Source organism: Phyllopteryx taeniolatus, chromosome 3 (genome assembly GCF_024500385.1).
Source record: "Phyllopteryx taeniolatus isolate TA_2022b chromosome 3, UOR_Ptae_1.2, whole genome shotgun sequence".
In the NCBI taxonomy this organism is placed as follows: Eukaryota; Metazoa; Chordata; class Actinopteri; order Syngnathiformes; family Syngnathidae; genus Phyllopteryx; species Phyllopteryx taeniolatus.
Window position 1 is genome coordinate 25,169,378 of NC_084504.1, and position 20,245 is coordinate 25,189,622.

The following is a 20,245-nucleotide window of genomic DNA, read 5'->3' on the forward strand; positions in this document are numbered from 1 at the left end:
CAGGAGATCACCCATGTGCAACCCACCGCCCATCACCAAGACCACCTTTACAGGTCAGAATCAGAATCATCTTTATTTGCCAAGTATGTCCAAAACACACAAGGAATTTGTCTCCGGTAGTTGGAGCCGCTCTAGTACAACAGACAGTCAATTTACAGAACACTTTGGAGACATAAAGACATTGACAAAAAACAATTGTGCAAAAAGATGCAGAGTCCTCTAGCACTTAGAGCAGTTCGAATGACTAATATCGCAATAGACCGGTGCAATGACCATTGTGCAAGGGGCGCTGAGACTTCAAGGAGTGTATGCGGTTTAAAGTGACGAGTAGTGCGATAATCTGGGACAATGTTGGCTGTGCAAATGTTACAGATACTCCTCAAACAGTGTGCAATGGAGCAGATGCTACTCTGGCATGAGTGGCCAGTATATGCAAATAGTGCAGCATGGCGAGACAACTACAGTGAGTGCACGAGTCATACATAATTGGCCCCACAGAAATGTGACAACGAACTCAAGTCAAAAAAATTGCCAGCTTGTTGTAATGTGTAATGGAATTATAGGTTAGGTGTTTAAGAAGTTGATCGCAAGAGGGAAGAAGCTGTTGGAATGTCTACTAGTTCTAGTTTGCATTGATCGGTAGCGCCTACCTGAGGGAAGGAGCTGGAAGAGCTGGTGACCGGGGTGCGGAGGGTCCGAGAGGATTTTGCACGCCCTTGTCTTAGTTCTGGCAGCGTGCAAGTCCTCAATGGTGGGTATGGGGGGTACCGACAATCCTTTCAGCAGTTTTGATTGTCCGTTGCAGTCGGAGTTTGTCCTTTTTTGTAGCAGCACCAAACCAGACTGTGATGGAAGAACACAGGACTGATTCGACTACCGCTGTGTAGAACTGTCTCAGCAGCTCCGGTGGCAGGCCGTGCTTTCTCAGAAGCCGCAGGAAGTACATCCTCTGCTGGGCCTTTTTGAGGACGGAGTTGATGTTAGTCGCCCACTTCAGGTCCTGAGAGATTGTAATTCCCAGGAACTTGAAGGTCTCGACGGTTGACACAAGGCAGCTGGACAACGTCGTGCAGTCGTTCGTGTAGAGAGAGAAGAGCAGCGGAGAGAGGACACAACCTTGGGGCGCCCCAGTGCTGATGCTGCGTGTGGATGAGGTGGCCTCCCCCAGCCTGACCTGCTGTGTCCTGCCCGTCAGAAAGCTGTAAATCCACTGGCAGATGGCAGGTGAGACGCTGAGCTGGAGAAGCTTGGATGAAAGGAGTTCAGGGATGATGGTGTTGAACGCTGAGCTGAAGTCCACGAACAGGATCCTCGCATAGGTCCCTGCACTGTAGAGGTGTTCTAGGATGAAGTGCAGTCCCATGTTGACTGCATCATCCGCAGACCTGTTCGCTTGGTAGGCAAACTGCAGGGGGTCCAGCAGGGGACCTGTGACACTCTTGAGGTGGTCCAGCACGAGACGTTCAAAGGACTTCATGACCACAGATGTCAAAGCGACAGGCCTGTAGTCATTCAGACCCGAGATTGCAGGTTTCTTGGGGACTGGAATGATGGTGGAGCGTTTGAAACAGGATGGAACTTCGCACAGTTCCAGAGATCTATTGAAGATCTGAGTGAAGATTGGAGCGAGCTGGTCCGCGCAGACTTTGAGGCAGGATGGGGACACATGGTCCGGGCCTGCCGCTTTGTTAATCAAAGTTTGTCTCTTATTTCAATATTACAGCCATTGTGTGGTCAAAAATATCATATGAGACTGTCTGACCTATGGACTTCATGAGCTTTGTTGTTGTTGAGATTTGTTGTCTGTCTTTGATGGTAAGACGCTCTACTGTGACCTAACATCTCACAATATAGACCAGGGGTGTTCCAACTACGCTTTGGGTTCCATTTGTGACCACCCACCATCATTTCTTTAAGTGACATACACTAAAAATGTAATTTGACATGGCTGTTTTTATTTAAAATGGCAGTGGAAGTGTGACAAGTGTGGGACCCACATGACAACATACTAATAGTACAAATAATAATAATAAATTTGTTTTATATTACCCTTTTCTATATGTGCCTCTGATATAGACCATTCATGGTCAAATCTATATTTCACTTGTGCTTGTATTTATGCATGGAAATGAGCGGTATCTATACATGACAACATCAGTATTATTTCCTCGCAGGAACGACTTTCCGATAAATCACCTGCTTCTATATATGGGACACCTGTCGATGCCGCTCTATATTTAGAGCCCAATCATACTGGTTAGCGGCCATTATGGGCCTCACCGTAAACCTGTGACAGCTGTGAGTCACGGTCTTGATTGTTTGAGAGTATTGACGACCTGTAACGCCAAGGCAGGGAGTTTATCGAAGAGAGATTAGCTCATGGCTGGAGTAAACCAGACAAGGCATGCATACATATATAATATTTGTGTGGATTTAGCGCAATTTACCGCAGCTGACGCCATGTTGGGCTTCTTTAGACAGCAAAAGTAGTCGAGACTGAATCAACAGCGCCTCTGCTGGTTGTAGGCATGTAATGCACTCAGCTCGCTTCGAAACGCATGCAATCAATCGCAATTCCTTGTGGCCAATTATACGATTATTTAACTCATTCACTGCCAGTCCTCCGTGTTAACGTGGATATTTGAATCCTACAGCCGTCAATGGCAATGAATGATTAAGAATGTAATATGCCCCTGGCTTGTCACTATGTTCAACATAACAAAACATAATAATGCCATGACAATAAACAATAAACTTTTCCCTGTTTGTGTTATGTGGGGAGACCCACAGACAACAACTCCAAGCAAGGCACTGACGTTTCGGACAGCGCCGCTGTGGTCGAGTGAGCTTTTTACGTCCTCGCTAGCTTGTTACGTTGCGTGCTAGCAAACGTAATAAACAATACATTTTTGTGTCTCTGTTGTGTGGATCTAGGCGCGTGTATGGAGCGAGGCTGTGGAGTATTGGACGGAGCCATTGCCGGTCCACAAGCCCGCTAGCCAAATAATACAAAACACTTCAGGGAAGATGCTTTTTTTGGGGGGGGGGTTGTAGGCATAGCTTGATGGCTAACTGCACGATGCAGTGGTGCTAGAAATAGGCCAAGCTATTATTAGTCGCAAGTAACTCGCAATTCCAGCGCACAGCCTGAGACTGCGCTCATTATTTACTGTATGTAGTGAGAGAGGGCCAACTCATGCTGTTCCCTGGTGACGTCAGCGCGACCATCTTTTAGCCCCGCCCCCATAAAATCTGGCCATCTGAGATAGTGAAGGAATCCAGTACTAAATTGTTCTCAGTTTTTGCACACATTTTCAGCACTTACCTTCAAACATATTTTATGTATTAGAAACAAAATACAAAAATAACTGGTTCAACTTTATGATTAAATTAATATAATATATTACAACATGAGAATGAATTATTTTATTGTTGAAAAGAACTGTTTTACATATACATTTTAAGAGTTTTTCCTTCTCTTTTCTTTTTTAACCTCATCTACAAATAACCTGGCCCATAAATGTGTTTCAAGTATCAAAGGTGGCGCTTGACGACAAAGGTTTGCCCAACCCTCGTCTAGACTAACTAATGTTTGATTTATTCATTGATTAAGAGGTGCATCTGAACACCTTAGTCCACATGGTGTGATTCAAGCTCCCTCACCCTCTTGCTCCCTCACAGTCCCGCTTCGCCCGTCCGCCCGCTCCGCTTCGTGGTTTGTCTGCAGCCGTGCATCTGTGCAGCAGCAGAGTGGCCTCTCCGAGCACCCGGTGTCTGATGTCGCACTAAGCATGAGAAGAATGTCATTGACGTCAGCGCAGTCGCTGTCAGAAAGGGTAGCACCCCAGTCGCTGACACCCAAGCCAGGGAGGGTAAACGGGGAAGAAAGAGGACAGACAGACAAGACCAGTGTGGGAGAGGAAGGAGCATTATAGTACAGAAACGGGAGAAGGAGGATATTGTTGAAAATAGGTGGTGACAGAGGCGCTTGTTGATGATGAACGGCCATCCTGTTTACGCTTTGTGTGGACGCAGTGACACTAATGTCACTCAATAGCGACGTTATGTGTCATTAAAACCCCAGAGAAATAATGACGCTGTGTTATGGCGACATCGTGTGATTTGGTGTGCAGCCGAACCTCTGAAGACAAACACCCCAAAAGTCATACAGTTCGGAATTCAACCAAAAATATGCCTAAAAAGTCAGACGAAATGTGCAATTCAAACCAAATCTCGTGTGACTTCAGTAGTATCCGAGAGGAACGCCACCCGTGTGCAGGGACAGTGCGAGGTGTAACACCCCTGACCCGCTGCTAATTTGTGTTGAAAGCGTTTGTCACCATGCATCTAATTATCTGAATGTGTAAAGCCGCAACAGGTCTGTAAATACAATGTCAACAGTTCCCTGAAAGATAGAGGCGATTAAATGCCAGCGCCTGTGAAGTGATGATTTGCAGTGGCGGTAGTATGAGAGCGGCAGCATTCTGGACTATTGGTTAGCACATCTGGCTCACAGCTCCGAGGTTCGGGGTTTGAATCGCTGCTCGGGCCTTTTGTTCGCTTGTTCTCCCTGTGCTTATGTGGTTTTTTTTCTCAGGGCACTCGGGCTTCCTCCCGCATTCCCAAAACAGGCATGTTAGGTTCATTCGAAATTGTGCATAGGTGTACATACATGTGAGTGTGAATTGTAGTTCGTCTGTATGTACCCTGGATTGACTGGTGACCCCGCATTTCGCTGTGATAGGCTTCAACTCACCCGCGACCCTAATGAGGACAATCGCTATTGAAAATGTAAATACACCACAAACTACGATCCTAAAAAAGCTTAATATATCAAACTGATTCTACGACATTACACTTCAAATTAAATGGCTTACAGATCATTTGAGTTTGAAAGAGTGCGTGTAAACATTCAACAACTCAGACGAAACTTGTCTCTTCCCTGACATCCAAAGCTTGTCTCTCAGTTGAAATGGATCACTTCCTTGTCACCAATTGTTCTACTTTGCTGTGTAGGCAGATTCATGTAGATTTAAAAAAAAATGTATCTTATAAAACATTTTATTTATTTAATTTATTTATTGACTGTAAATAATTAAATACAAATATTTGAAATAGAAATTAGATTAACATTTTTTTTATTTTCATAAAAGTTTTTAAGTTACAGTTAGTTAAAAAATAACTATTAAGTAATTGTAATTACAGTTACCCCAGCCTCCATAAATAAAAGTTTTTAAGCTACAACAAAAAGAACAATTAAGTAATTATAATTAGTTACCCTAACCTCCATCTATGTGCAAGGGAATAGCGAAAAATTATGATTGACACCTCCACTATAAATGTTAATAATTGTCCATATTATTAGTTTAAACTGTAAATACCACAAACTATGATTGCATAACATTACAAATGCATTTTACATCATTATCCTTACAGATTGTTTGATTTCGGAAAAGATGCACTGGAAGTGCGTGTGAAAATGCACATGCAGTGAAAACTATATCTTCCACTAACTACCCAGGCTAAACTTAGCACTGCCCCAACATACAAAGTTTGTCTCTCAGTTCCGATGTATCACTTCAACGTACTTCCTTGGCATCAATTATTCTACCACATCCCCATTTAGATAGGACTTTGGCAGCATCTTGTGCATTTCAGAAACAGTACATAAAACGCCGATGGGTCAGTTTCCTAGCAAATAGCTTGGGATAGGTGAATTTGTGAAGAGTATACAGTGGATTACCGTACATGAATTTAATACTGTATCTCCCCTTTCCATTTCCGGATCACATAGCCTTAAAAGTGCTGGGCCTTGGCATCTATCGTCTCCCCCGCCATGTTGGTTGTTTACCTCCTCCTCGATGAATTTGTATGCTGATCATATATATGATGTGCACGCACACACGCTATATAGCAAACAGCTCCCATGCCACTCTCCCGCTCCGCTTACGATCCAGTCCGTATGTTGTCGCCCTCCCTTCCCCATATACAGTGCAGTCCTCACAGGCTTTTAGGTACAGCACGTTTTGACTACCAGGGACGCCGAAGCAACAGCAGCCCACCCCCCTTGCCCCCACCACCCCACCCTGACCCCCCTCCATCCCTTTACACACACAGCATCTGTCGGGAATCACAGGAATCTACCTTCACGGATACCATGGATGTTTTTATTTGCACACCAGGAGGCTGTAGCATCATGTGCGAGTGTTACGTGTAGTGCGTGTGAGCGTGTTTGCGCGTGCGTGTGCGTGCGTTTGGTAATCATGTCAGGATGCCTCGACGTGGATCCGAGGCGGTCGTGAGCCCCCCGGTCGGCTCCGGTGTGTCTCCATCCTCTCTCCTTCCGGGCTCGCTCAGCAGACTGCTCCTCATCCTGCTACATGACTGGAATTACACCTCCCATATGAATGACATTGTGGAGCGGCTGAGGCAGGAAGTGGCGTGAGCGTGCCCGTGTGCCCTCCGCTCTCTGACTTCTATGGCTAATCGTTGTTAGCAGCCATTAACATCTGGACACCCTTAATTGTCCTGGCTGACAGGGAATCTGACGGACTTTCCTAGAAGAGGAGTAATCCAGGATTTGGTTCTTGGACACAGGGACCCCAAAGCACTACTCCCTAGACCCCCCCCCCCCCCCCCCCACCCCCCACCCCCCACGCACGCACACACACACACACCCCTAACAGCTGGACCATCCAGTATGAAGAGTCACCCATGTGTCTACTCGGGGTATCCCAGCTTAGCCGTGTGTGGGGTGGGAGACCCCGGGCCTGGGCCGTCCACTAGCCCCCTGAAGCGGGCCCTCACTGACCCCTTACCGTCCTGTCTCGTTCCCGCAGAGGAGGCCTACCAGAAACTGGCCACTGAGACTCTGGAGGAGCTTGACTGGTGCCTGGACCAGCTGGAGACCCTGCAGACCAGACACTCAGTCAGCGAAATGGCCTCCAATAAGGTAAGAATAACCAAAAATATCTTTGTGTTCTGTAGTTCTTCATATAGTGGCCTCGGGGGTTTGTTTACTAAACCGCAGAGTGCGCCGGCCGGGCATCTATGGTGCGTGACCTTTTTATTTATTCCCCAAAGTTAAAAGTTAGAATCTGATAGGGCTTTCTCGATGAAAAAAATTACAAACCATACAAAAATAGTGTTTGCATGATTTAAAAAAAAAAAAAAAATCAAGTCAAATCAAATCTGTTTTGGAGGTATGGTGTTTATCGGGGGGGGGGGTTATATACAAAATTATAAATACATGGGTTTATTGTGTGTTGTCATTATTTCTCAACAAATATTTATGATACTTAGTTGAAATAAAATGGTAGATAAAAATATAGTGTATGTAATGTAATCTATAATTGTAAATTAAAACACGTTTTAAAAAGTTTGACGTTGTTGACAGTTTGAGCCGAGAACAACTGCATTACATCACAGTGGGGTCATGGTTAACTCATCTGCTTCACAGTTCTGACATTCTGGGTTTGAATTTGAAGTTTGTGTATCTGAGACTTGAAGTAGTAATGGGTTAAATAGGTCAAGAAAAAAAATTGGGAATTTGGGAAATATGATAAGTAGCTCCATATATGTCCTGAGTTAACTGAAGAAGAACTGAACGGTTTGAAGTTGGAATTGTTTGAATCGGTTGAGAAATGTGGAAGGATGAGTTAAAATACCTCTAAAGTTTGTAAATTTTATTGATTCATAACATTGCCTTTAAAAATTAATATCTTACAGATTATTTGATTTAAAAAAAAAATCTAAATGGAAAAAAAAGACAACGGAAGTGCACATGTAAATGCAAATGTTTCGAAGACTCGCCGTAACTTCCACTCACAACCCAGGCTAACCTTAGCTCTTCCCCAACACACAAAGCTGGCAGTTTTGGGTTTTTTTTCCGTTTTTTTTTCCCCCAGTCAAAATTTACAGTAATACTTCAACATGACACCATTACCTTTTGGGGTTTTGGCGCCATCTTGTGGTACATTTCAACAAACGTTTGAATTAAAAAAGTTAAATCTTCTCTCTCTGGTTATTGCAGATTTCATTAATGACTCGTTGGTTTTGAATGTATCCCCGCGATAAATGGGGGTTCACTATACAGTGGACCCTCGATTTAACGGACTAATAGGTTGGAGGGGTTGTCCGTTGAAGCTGTTTGTCCGTTACGTTGAAGCTGTTTTTTTCTGTTCAGTAAATTATTTTTTTAAATGTAAAAATGTTGAAAAAGTATTCAACTTGACCTAAACTTACCTTGAAACTTTGCTGTGATGGTCTAATTACGGCCATGAAAGTGCTGCGATCGCTGTTGCTTGGGAGGGGTGATTAAGGCGTGCTCCTGGCGAGTAGGCGACGCTTTCATGAGCGTGCTTCCTTTTCCCACCTCCGTTATGATTGGCTGCCACAGAGAGAGGCTTGACAAAAAAAATAATAATAATAATAACTGTACATTAATTCCTCATTTATCGTGAGGATAAGGTTCCGGACCAACCCCGCAATAGGTGAAATCCGTGGAGTAGCAACTACATATTATTTATAGATACTTTAAAGCTGCATGAACCTCCCCAGACTCTTCTTAATCTTTCCTACACTCCTATAAACCTCTACCATACTCTTATAACCCCTTCCTATACTATTAAACACCTCTTAAACTCTTCAACATACAGTAATGCACAGTAGTAGTCGCAGTATTTTATTACTTGTAATATGTGTTTTGATGAATTTTTCTTTCAGAGACACGACGAGTAAACAGCAGCCATACGTATGAACGTAGGCATGTCGGTTAATGGATCTCGTCTTCATATCTATGACAACAGCGGCACAACCCAGAAATACGGGTACCAGTTGCTGTCTGTTGATTGCGCCAGTAAATAACAGCGGCCAATTCTGGAACTAACGGACTTTGTCCTTTTAAAAAAAAGGACGTTTTGAGTTCCATTTTCTGTCCGTTGTTTCTGGGTTCAATTGTGGTTCCAATGTATTTTGAATTTGGAATGGTTTGAATCAATTGAGAAAAGTGGCACAATGATAAAAATAATTTTTGTGCACAGTAACGTGTGACTGCTCTTTAGCATTGGCACAATAAGCATAAGCTTTGAGAGCCTTATGCTCACTTTGAAGCGCGTGTACTGTACATCGACCGACAGTTATGCTGACTGCGTGTCGTCTCTCCTCATACGTCACTAATGACACCCGCTCGTCTATTAGCATTGTCAGCACGTCGCATCTACCGTGCCAGCGATAGCATCATCGTGCTGCCAAGGAGCACGCTCAGTCAGTGTGTGTGTGTGTGTGTGTGTGTGTGTGTGTGTGCGTGCGTGCGTGTGTGTGTGTGTCTGTTTGCGGCACGCTCTGAATGCTGATCATCTGCGGTGATGTCACACCTTGTGATGTCACACAAAAAGGGGGGCAGTAGGTGGGTTATGGAAATGGGAAGACAAAGGCACACACAAAAAAGCGCTGATATCAACCGGCATCACACACTAGCGCATACAAATGCTGGAATATGTGTTGTGGTTGTCGCCGCCCCCCCCCCCCCCCCCCACCACCACCATTACTTTACTATATCTGGTTGCCATGGCAACAGCCCGACAAGCAGTCCCGCTATCCCGTCGTCGCTGATGCATTCACTTAAAAAACGCGCCCGTTCCTGATTGATCAAATGCGAGATCGCTAACTCCTAACCATTCCATGTCCTTCCTGTGAAAATTCCCGCTTTAGTGCGGACACAACAGGTTTCAGTTAGACCTCGCTCTGATGATGATGATGCAAATAAGAGTCCTGTCACAAATTGTGGAAAAAGAAAAAAAAAACTCCAGAAATTGAGCCCCCTTGCCTCTTTTTTTTAATAATTGCATATTATAATCACAAACTCCACACAGGAAGGATGGACCCCTGATACGAACCCATGACCTCTGAACTATGAGGCTGTTGTGCTAACCAGTCGGCCACCGTGACGCCCACTTTTATATCATGCTAAATTCATCTTACATTACCATCCACCCGTCCGTCCATTTACTGCCGCTTATCCGAGGTCGGGTCCCATTAAAAATAAATGGCCTGGAGATGATTTGATTTTGAAAGAAATGCAACGTAAAAAACCACCACAATTTTTTCATTGCATGTTTTTACCCCAAAAATAGCAGTCTCTTGCTTAAAAACATGATAAAACATAACAAATGAGAACGTAAAGAAATAAACTAGTTTCATAAATCGTAATTACTGTACATACTTTAGTATTTGTGTGTTGGATGTTTGCCTTTAAGGGACACAAGATAGTGAGTGACGTCAGGAGATGGTGTCGGTTAGTCTGTGTGTGAGCAGTTGGGTGTGAGTTGTGGCCTACAGCAGCTCCTCGCGAGTGTTCTCATTTTGCATTTGTGTGTTTAACTGTTTGACCCGTTCAATAAATTGGCTGAGATTGGTGACTGTGGTTCTCCTTGCCCGCATGCGAGGGCACTGCAATACCTTAGTTGCTTCATTTGTTTTTTTACTTGACTCGAACAGCGGCCTATCGGAAGCTCATTCATAACTAAAATTTTGGCTCACAACAAAAAGTAAACAATTGACCAGGTAGCAGCTCGTACCTAATAAAAACTCAGTGAGTCTGGGCGCTCTTAAGTCAAGGTACAAGTGTACTTCCTTGATACCAACTTTCCTATTAGTCAGGGCTTTGGCGCCATCTTGTGCTGTTGCAGAAAGAGCACAAAAACACGGATAGGTGAGTTTTTCAGCAAGTGGCTGAGGACGCGTTTCACAGAAGAACAACTTGATTTTAATGATTTAATGTGGGTCAGTCTTATTAGTATTCCCACCCACAAATAATGTACAGTAGAACAAGGACGCTGGCTGGGATTGTTTAAGCAATGGGCCATGGAAATGGGGCTCTTTTTTTTTTTTTTTTTTGAATTTGCTGCATGTAGCATTGGTTGAAAAACAGTTAGTGTTGTTTTTGTCATTTATATTTTGTAAGCATTTGTGGGTTAAATGATTGTTTGTTTGTTTTTTTATTTGGGGGAGGGAGCTTTTATAACTGTTCCTTAGTGCGAGTACCCTTCAGATCCAGCAGGTGGTGTTGTTGTGGTGAGGAAGAAAACCTTTATTAGAATAGTTCAAATGTTATTTTAAGTCGTGCTCAAAGGACAAATTACATTTTTTAAATGGACAGATGGCACTGTTTGTTTGTAGATAAGGTTAAAAACGTAGTTAGATACATGGACTGTAAAACATTTGTTGTTATTATTATTATACAAACATTGTCATGTTTTTGTTTTAATTTTTATAATTTAAGTTTTAATTTAATTGTAATTATAATTAATTATTTATCAAAATAAATAATACATGTTCAATTCATGCCTGTATTTTAGTATTATAACAATAATTCATTGTCATTTTTACATTCAATTCTTTATTAATTTCATTATTTTTCAAAAATAAGTAAAACATATTTAAAACAATTTATCAAAATAATTCATTCAGATTTTAAATTATATTTATAATTGATGCAATTAGAATTACTTAGATATTTATCAAAATAAGTAAAGGAATGTTCAGTATATGTATGTATGTATTATTATTATTATATTATGTATTGTGTAGTTTTAAATTGCACTGTTTGTGTTTGATGTAATTATAATTAGTTAACTAATTATTTTCTAAAATAAACACAAATCGGCATGTGTATTTCAAACAGTTTATAATAACAATAATTCATTCCAATTGTGAAGTTGTATTACTTCTTGCTTAATTCACTAACCAATTAATTATTGGACTTCTATCCCATGGAGTCAAGTATAGCATTTATTTTTTCATATGGTAAAAACCAAAGTACTACACTTTATTTCAGCGCCAATCCCATTAGCTTCCTATGTGCAGGTGTAGTTCAGAAAGGAGTTGATATTTCTGGTCATTGTGAACAAATTGCTTTAGGGGGGCCTGGCTCAGACGGGTGTGACACTTTGCAATTTGCACACGATACTTTTTTTCACACCTCCATCCCCGGCTATCCATACGTACGACCGTGCATTACATAACAGAGAGAGGTGTGGGAGTGTATTCACGTGTGTCGGCAGTTAGCCAGTGGCCTCATCTGCTTCTCTGTAGCTGGAAATGACTCTCACCGTTTATGGTGTGAAGTCAGGAGAGAGGTGTTCGCTCCAATACATTTTACCTCCAGAAAGTCACCATGCACACACATACACTCGAATTATGTTCTGTTTTACTTCCCAAAATAGTATTTTTTTTTAATGGCAAAATTAAGCATTTTCTTGGCAATTCAACATGTTCCCAGAGCAAGTTGTGACAGGCAGAAATACAATATTCCCATTCATCATCTTTACATTCAAACATTTAATCATTGAATTTTAAAGGAGACATTGCTTGTTTTGTATTTGTTTCTTTTTTTTATCAAAATGTAAAACAGTTCTCAGGTGTCTTGAATAAAATACATCTATGACATGTTTTTGTCAAAATACCTCAACGATCAAGAAATACAGCACACCTTTCACCCTCTTTTTTTTTTAGCATTACTTAACTCAGTGGGTTTTGAGGGTCGGTCCTATCTTGTGAAAAACAAGTCACCGCTCAACCTGCCTTGTAAACTGCTGAACCAATGGGAAGTACAGGTTTCGTTACCATAGCGCTTTTGTGATGAGGTGAAGGCTACTACTAGTTATTGGTATCATTGCTACTACTATTAGCTTCTACCACAATTACGGAGAAAAAAAAAAAAAAGCCAGTGCCCATTTTTTTAGTTTTATTTTACTTTCTTTTCTTCCTTTAAAATGGCTTACTTTAACCAGGATCCCCCGCTGTCTGTTTAAAGCCGGTCTTGGTTCCGTAAAATGCGTAAATCCACGCTGGCTAGCATCATCTGCTTTACTAAGCCAGACAGTTAGCTTAGCTGTGAGTTAGCCGTAGCTCTCGTCAATCATCTGCCACCTCGTGTTGAATGAATCTTGCATACCTGTGATTATGAAGTGACGATTATCGTCTCAGGGGCTCTATGATCCATAGGATCAGCGAGTGGCTACTGTAGAACTGCGCATGCACAGTAAGTCAATATGGCGGCGGAAGTAAACAAAGAAAGTTACGTGGGTATACAGCACTGCAGCTCTTTTCAAAATGAAATACATACTTTGATTAGTTTTCATTTAAATGTGAAAACTATGATTCGGGTTTTTCAAGCAGACTCGCAAGTGAGCCAAATCGGCGACTCGTCCTGACACATTTGTGGCAATTTGAAGGAAGGCAATTTGTGCTTGAACTGACCAGTCCCCACTTATATTTATCAGCTACAACGCGTCTTGTTTTCACCACTGACTGTTTTGTGCTCCTTTGTCCGCCATTGCTTTTTGTGCATGTCTGTTTTGTCAAACAATTGTGCCAGTTTTTGCCTTTTGATGACAAATAGATCGGACAAGCGTGACCTGAGCATCCAGACTGCATTGGCATCAGATACATATCCGATACATATCCACGTACGATAGAGGCGTTGGTCGGATTTGAAAAAATCGGAATTGTACCATTCACGCTGACATAAAAAAATTAGATACATGTCACATATGGGCAAATTGGAACTCACCTGTAGTGTGAATGTAGTCTTAGGGTTTTCTGAAAGATCGCAAAAATTGAGAAAAGGTGAGTTTTTCCGCAAATAACAGAGGAAAAAAATGTAAATAGGTGAATTCACAAGTTGGTAGCGAATTGAAAACAAGCAATGTTTTGTACTTTTACTTTTGCACTCAAGTACATTTAAGAGTCTGTACTTTTTACTTTTGCGTAAGGATTTGAATCAGTACTTCTCCTTTTACCATGCAGGCTAATATTTCTTCGTCTACCTAATAAGTACAAGTGCCAGTACTTTTGCCACCTCTGATTTCACACCGTTAATTGTTGAGTTTGTCTTTATTCCGGCGCACTGACATCATCCAGGTGACTCAGTGTTACATGTGTGAGCTCAGCTTCCTTTAATATTGGATCACTTTAGTCACTGCACTGAAAACACCAAATCATGTGACCACGCACGTATGAATATGCTCACATATGCCCCAGCATGGAGGCGCCGGACTGTATATTTTCCACAATTTTGAGCCAATCCCACAGTGGGTGACATTAAGTCCGCTTCCATCTGAGCCAATCAGAAGGTAGGGTGAGCCCGCCGTCTGCTCGCGCCCCGCGCGCCGATTGGCTGTCGTCGTGTGAGGCGCAGCCTGTGCGCGTCGCGGGGGAGGCTTGTGTCACTCGCACCCAGCCGAGCCGAGCAGACAGGCAGGAAGGAAGGAGGACAGCCAGCCCGTGACACAAATATTCCGCAGCTTCCCGATCTCCTCCCTGCGGCCACCCGTCCCCTTTTTTTTTCCGTTAATATCCGCATCCCGTCTCCTCCTCGCATCCCTTATGAGGATGCGCAAACGTCTCGATATGCTCCCGTCCGATCTTCAGGCGGCTCGCGTTCCACCTGACGTCTCTCGTAGGATGTTTGCAGGATGTGAAGCGCCATAAGGACGCTCTCTGAACTTTAGCTTTAACCTTCGGAACTCAACACATTACACTTTTTTCTCTTTTGGGGATTTCACTCTTGTTTATTTTTCCAAAATGCCTGAGGCAAATTATTTGTTCTCTGTGTCCTGGGGATACATTAAGGTAAGATGTAATGTCAGTTGAAATATTACTAAATACAATATTTCTAGATTTCTCACCGTTTATTGGGCACTGATTGATATGTTTGAACCATTTTGTTCTTGTATTTATTTTACGTTTGTAATGTTTTCCACATATTGAATTCCTATCATTACATTTAGAACAATGCTACATCAGTATAAAAGACTTTACTTTTAGGATATTTAATTATAATCTTTTCTTCACTGAGCTGTATTATTATTTGGGATAAAATAGAAGAACCAAAAACATTTGGATATACGTGTTTTCCATTGGCTGTGGGCTTAAAGAAAATGTCGTTCCTTTGTGCTTGATAATGCCATAAAAAATTATAATAATAATTTACTTTATTTTACTTTTCATTGTAAAAAAAAATATTTGATTGAAGATGTATTTGTTAATTCCTGATTAATTGGGGCGGCACGGTGGCCGACTGGTTAGAGCGTCAGCCTCACAGTTCTGAGGACCCGGGTTCAATCCCTGGCCCCGCCTGTGTGGAGTTTGCATGTTCTCCCCGTGCCTGCGTGGGTTTTCTCCGGGCACTCCGGTTTCCTCCCACATCCCAAAAACATGCATTAATTGAAGACTCTAAATTGCCCGTAGGTGTGACTGTGCGTGCGAATGGTTGTTAGTTTGTATGTGCCCTGCGATTGGCTGGCAACCGGTTCAGGGTGTACCCCGCCTCCTGCCCGATGACAGCTGGGATAGGCTCCAGCACGCCCGCGACCCTAGTGAGGAGAAGCGGCTCAGAAAATGGATGGATGGATGGATGATTAATTGGAGCGGACGAAGGAAATGTTTTTCTTTATTATTTCCTTATACATTAAAATTATACATTTTTTCCATGTATTTTAATTTAATTATTTATACATTTTTAGTTTTGCTATGTATTATATATTTTCTTTATATAGATTAGATTATTGTATTCTTATTTCAAGAACATTTCAATATGTAACTATACAAATATACAAAACAGTTGCTTTCATTCATATCTATATAAATATATTTATATATATATATATATATATATATATATATATATATTTTTTTTTTTTTTTTTTTTTTTTTTTTTTTATTTGAGTCGTGTATTCATCGGTTTTTCTGTATTATTATTATTTTTTTTTTAAATGACAAAAGTGCTCTTCACATGAACCTTTGTGTCCATTTAGAAAACAAATACAGCAGTGGGTGTTATTCAGTAACGCCGTAATGCTCTATTGCAAGTTATCAATACCAATTCATGTGCCTCCGTCAATATGCATACATAATGCATCTAGCCTGAAAGAAGTTTTTTTTTTTTGTTTTTTTGTTTTTGTTTTTTGTTCCCACAATATGGCTTCTTCATTTACTAGTACTCGTACTTTGGAAGCATTTTGGAAAATCCTCTGTTATCAAGCATTCTCCATCCATCAAATCAAAAAGCTCCTGCCACTCCAATTAGACCCGGGTGACATAAGGCAGAGGGCACAAACTCACTGACACAGGAAATGCAGGACAGGAAATTACGTCCACCCGCAAGGGATCCAATAAAAAAAAAAAAAGGCCTTTAGGTAACATTCAATTTTGAGAGCTTTTTAAAGGGGAAATTTTATGGAAAATCCCCAGAGTGCCTGTCCATCCCCCAAGGGTGAAATTTATCAACCACGAAAATATTTTGTCATCTTCTAATTTCTTTCCGATTAAGGTTTTTTTTTTTATTTTGTATTTTTAAATATAGCGGCTAGAGGGTCGGTATTCGCTAAATACAGTGACAAAGCTTCATCCCATGCCTTATCTTTGCCCTGGTTGTCATGGTAACGAAAGCCAAACTTTGCATATCCATCCTTTTTCTATAGCCCAAGATGCCTTTCCTCAAGCTAATCTAGTTGGTCCAAAACAAAGACGGCTGGACTTACTTATTAATATCCGATAAGAGAATAAGCTTTGCTCTAATTGGATCGCGAATATGGAAGCTTTGCTCTGATTGGTTGGTAGTAGTATTACAGCCTCTTGTGACGGCCAAGCGTTCACAGCGACGTCACGTTTTGACCCTTCGACGTCGGGTCTTGCTAACTTTGAGAAGCAGAATTCACCGAGCGTTGGATTGTTGGCCCACTGATATTGTCGCAATTTTTCTTATATTGTTTTAAAAGTGACAGTTTTAAAGCATCTGTACTGAAAACTAATAAAAATTGGGGAGTAATTCAACATTTTATAAACGTGGAGTAACGATAAACATGGAAAAATATGAAAACAATTTTTACTCAACAGTTGAACAAATGTAGAATATAAAACAACAGTGAACGTTCAATCAAATCGTTACAGTCGTGAGTGTTTTTGCAAGACACAAAATGAACAAAACAGAGATATGGAAGATGCGTTCAACTGTAAATGTCGCATCTCAGTGTGATCCTGACATAAGATGTGTGTGTCGTTTGCAGTTCAAGAGGATGTTGAACAGGGAACTGACTCACCTGTCGGAGATGAGTCGCTCTGGGAATCAGGTGTCTGAGTTCATCTCCAGCACTTTCCTAGGTGAGCAATATTTGATCAATATATGTCAACATTGCAATGTCACCATTTGAAATGTCAACTTTTGTATAGTTTTTTTTCATCAACCCAGCCAAGTATTCGGTCTTCTTCCAGACAAGTGACATATTGGGATTGGTAAACACACTTTCTTCCATATAATTGCAAATGGACAGTATTTTTTTGTAAAATGGGGTGTTGTTTGTTTTGTTTTTTTGGGTTGCTCTTTTTCTCAACTTTTTTTTAATATTGTGCCTTTTGTCTTACCTCTTTAGTTTTGTAACATTGTTACTTTTTATCAGGTTTTTTTTGTCATACAATATTTTCATATTATTTTAAGTTTTTGTCTCGTAACAATTTGTTCATAAAGTGCCACCTAATTCTGGTTATATTTTGATATTTTTTCTTGTTAAATTGCATCTACATTCTTGGAATATTGCCTGTTTTTTGTTTGTTTGTTTTTACATTAATTATATATTTTTTCTGCTAACATTGGCCCTTTTCGTAAAATTGCATATTTATTCTCATAATATTGTGAAATGTTTCTCTGAAAAATACTATCATTCTTCTTTCTTTTGTTCTATTCCATCTTTATTTTTAAGTATATTCTCCTAAATTTCAATTGTAGTTTTTCTGAAATTGTGACTGTCTAGTTACATTCTTAGAACATGGGAAAATCTTTCATAGAATTGTGACACTTTTCTCACAGAACAAAATTTTTATTCTGTAAAATTATGTTTTTATTGTCATATTCTTTGACTTAAAATAAAGTTCGTATATTAATAAAAAGTCATTTTTTTTACTTTTTCATCAAACATTAGCTTATCTGAAAGTTAAGTTTAAATTCCATAACTGCCCTTTTTTTAATCTAAGAATGGCAACTTTTTTCTCTTTAAATGAGGTCTGAAAGCTCATAATAATGTGGCCTTGTTTATCTTAGTCTTTTTTGTCTTTTTTGAGCCATTTTGACGTGTTTGTGTTCTGCCCGTTGCAGACAAGCAGCACGAAGTGGAGATGCCGTCGCCTCAGTCTCAGAAGGACAAGGAGAAGAAGAACAAGCCCATGTCTCAGATCAGCGGCGTGAAGAAGCTGCAGCACTCGTCCAGCCTCACCAACTCGAACATCCCTCGCTTTGGCGTCAAGACGGAGACCGAGGACGAGCTGGGCAAGGTTCACTCGCTCGCTTTCTTTATTTTTTTAACAATACAGTGAACTCCCATTATTCACGAAGGATTGGGACCGGCCCCTGCTGTAAATTGTGAAATTCCACAAGATGGCGGCAAAGCCCTCAAACAGATCTGATCATAAAAAGGCGCTGGGAATTCAAATGTTCAGAGTGTTTGCTCAAGTTAAAGAACACACAATCATGCACCCAAGTTACATCAGCGACTGTATTCAATAGTTGAATTATAACACAAACAAACCACCTTCACATGAGGCTCATCAATAGTATTAGCTAGCACAATCAGCATCACATCTGATATGGGCATGGGCACTTTTGTAAGTTATTAAACTCACCTTTTGCCATTTACATACAATTATAAATGTTACGAGATACACGTCAATTGTAACGGCAAAGTAGACTAGACGTAGCTGAATCGGGAAAGAAGCAAAAACAAACCTTCACTTTCTCTTCTCCACCGACTAATCTGTCTCGCACGAGGGGCATTCAAGGACTGCCAACAAAATAGGACATCTCAAATGCAGACGGGGTGGAAAAAAAACATAACCTAAACCTAACACGATGGGATGCAAAGGTGTGTTGCTGACGCAATTTTACACAATTGAAATACATTCGGTGATGGTGAGGGTGGCGGTAGCGGGTAGTGCGGGCGTTCAATGCCCACCCGAAACTGGATGCCACTGATCTAACAACACCAAGATGCCACAAGATGGCGCCACTGTAGTACTTTAATTTGAACTAAAATCCTGTATGTATGTCTCTTGATTCTCCACCAGGAGCTGGAACATGTAAACAAATGGGGCCTTAACGTTTTTAAGATTTCGGAATTCTCTGGGAATCGGCCACTGACAGTCATGATGTACACCATATTCCAGGTATCGCCACCAAATGAGATTTAAAAAAACAAAAAAAACAAAAAAACGTTTGGATTTTAAAGGCTTCTCCGCTGTTTGTCGCAGGAGCGAGACTTGTTAAAAACGTTTAAAATACCACTGGACACCTTTATCACCTACTTGATGACCTTAGAGGACCACTATCACGGCGAAGTGGCCTACCATAACAACATCCACGCTGCTGACGTCACCCAGTCCACCCACGTGCTGCTATCCACCCCTGCGCTCGAGGTCAGGACACACACTCATTGTAACTTTTTTCCATGTAACATTACGCCTTTAGTTTTGTAACATTTTGACTTTTTCCTCAAAACATGAAGACCCTTTTCTTCATGACTTTGTTATATTTTTAACTTGTGGATTTCTGATTCTCCCCCCCCCACTTCTTCGTCCCTCCCTGGCTGGCAGGCAGTGTTCACGGACCTGGAGATCCTGGCCGCCATCTTTGCCAGCGCCATTCACGATGTGGACCACCCAGGAGTGTCTAACCAGTTCCTCATCAACACCAGTGAGTCTAAAAGCGGCGCCATATTCGCGGCTACATCACGTTTGTTCACACGCACTCTACTCAGAAGTGGAAGTGTGCGAGCACACACACACACAAACAAACATATACACGCATGCCAACACAGTGACCGAAATACACATTTGAGTGACTAACCATTTTCATATGCAATGATTAGGGTTCCGGTTACGCTGTACAATGTTGAATGTGTCCCTGTTTATTTTCTTGAGGGGGGAGTTTAAACTGCTAAACATACAGTAATGCACAGTAGTACTGTACTTTTGTTTGACTGTTTTATCACAAAATATTGCAGCATACACTCAAAATCTCATTGCTAATTATGCATGAATTGAATATGAATGAAAAATCTGCAATTTCCTGAATCCGAAACAGCGATATAGCACAATATAGTGAGGGAACAATGTACAAAAAAAAAATGTCAAAATGATACATTCACAATGTTTCCACACTCTCGTGGCTCGTATTGGATTTATTTAAATCATTCAC

General features: G+C 41.2%; 1 protein-coding gene and 1 long non-coding RNA gene across 14 annotated transcripts in view; one reads left to right on the forward strand and one right to left on the reverse strand.

The window, feature by feature from the left end:
* pde4d (phosphodiesterase 4D, cAMP-specific) overlaps positions 1–20,245 on the forward strand; it is a 217,063-nt gene that overhangs the window by 187,969 nt on the left and 8,849 nt on the right. For 10 of the 12 annotated variants that reach the window (XM_061767848.1, XM_061767849.1, XM_061767850.1 and 7 more), the window contains 7 exons: positions 4–53; positions 6,840–6,952; positions 17,070–17,163; positions 18,152–18,327; positions 19,117–19,215; positions 19,300–19,464; positions 19,642–19,741. In XM_061767848.1, the coding sequence (XP_061623832.1) occupies positions 4–53; positions 6,840–6,952; positions 17,070–17,163; positions 18,152–18,327; positions 19,117–19,215; positions 19,300–19,464; positions 19,642–19,741 (797 nt within the window). Of the gene's footprint in view, positions 1–3; positions 54–1,071; positions 1,225–6,839; positions 6,953–17,069; positions 17,164–18,151; positions 18,328–19,116; positions 19,216–19,299; positions 19,465–19,641; positions 19,742–20,245 lie in introns of those variants that run through there. The other 2 variants (XM_061767856.1, XM_061767857.1) reach the window with 2 other exon arrangements.
* Positions 6,651–18,862, reverse strand: LOC133475265 (uncharacterized). 2 transcript variants are annotated; one of them, XR_009787772.1, is made up of 5 exons: positions 18,779–18,862; positions 17,103–17,159; positions 13,574–13,602; positions 8,245–8,389; positions 6,651–6,910 (listed from the first exon to the last, which is right to left on the reverse strand). It is a non-coding gene; the product is annotated as an uncharacterized LOC133475265 (long non-coding RNA). The 2 variants fall into 2 exon arrangements; XR_009787773.1 differs by lacking the exon at positions 18,779–18,862 and adding an exon at positions 18,676–18,751 and having other exon boundaries at positions 8,245–8,405.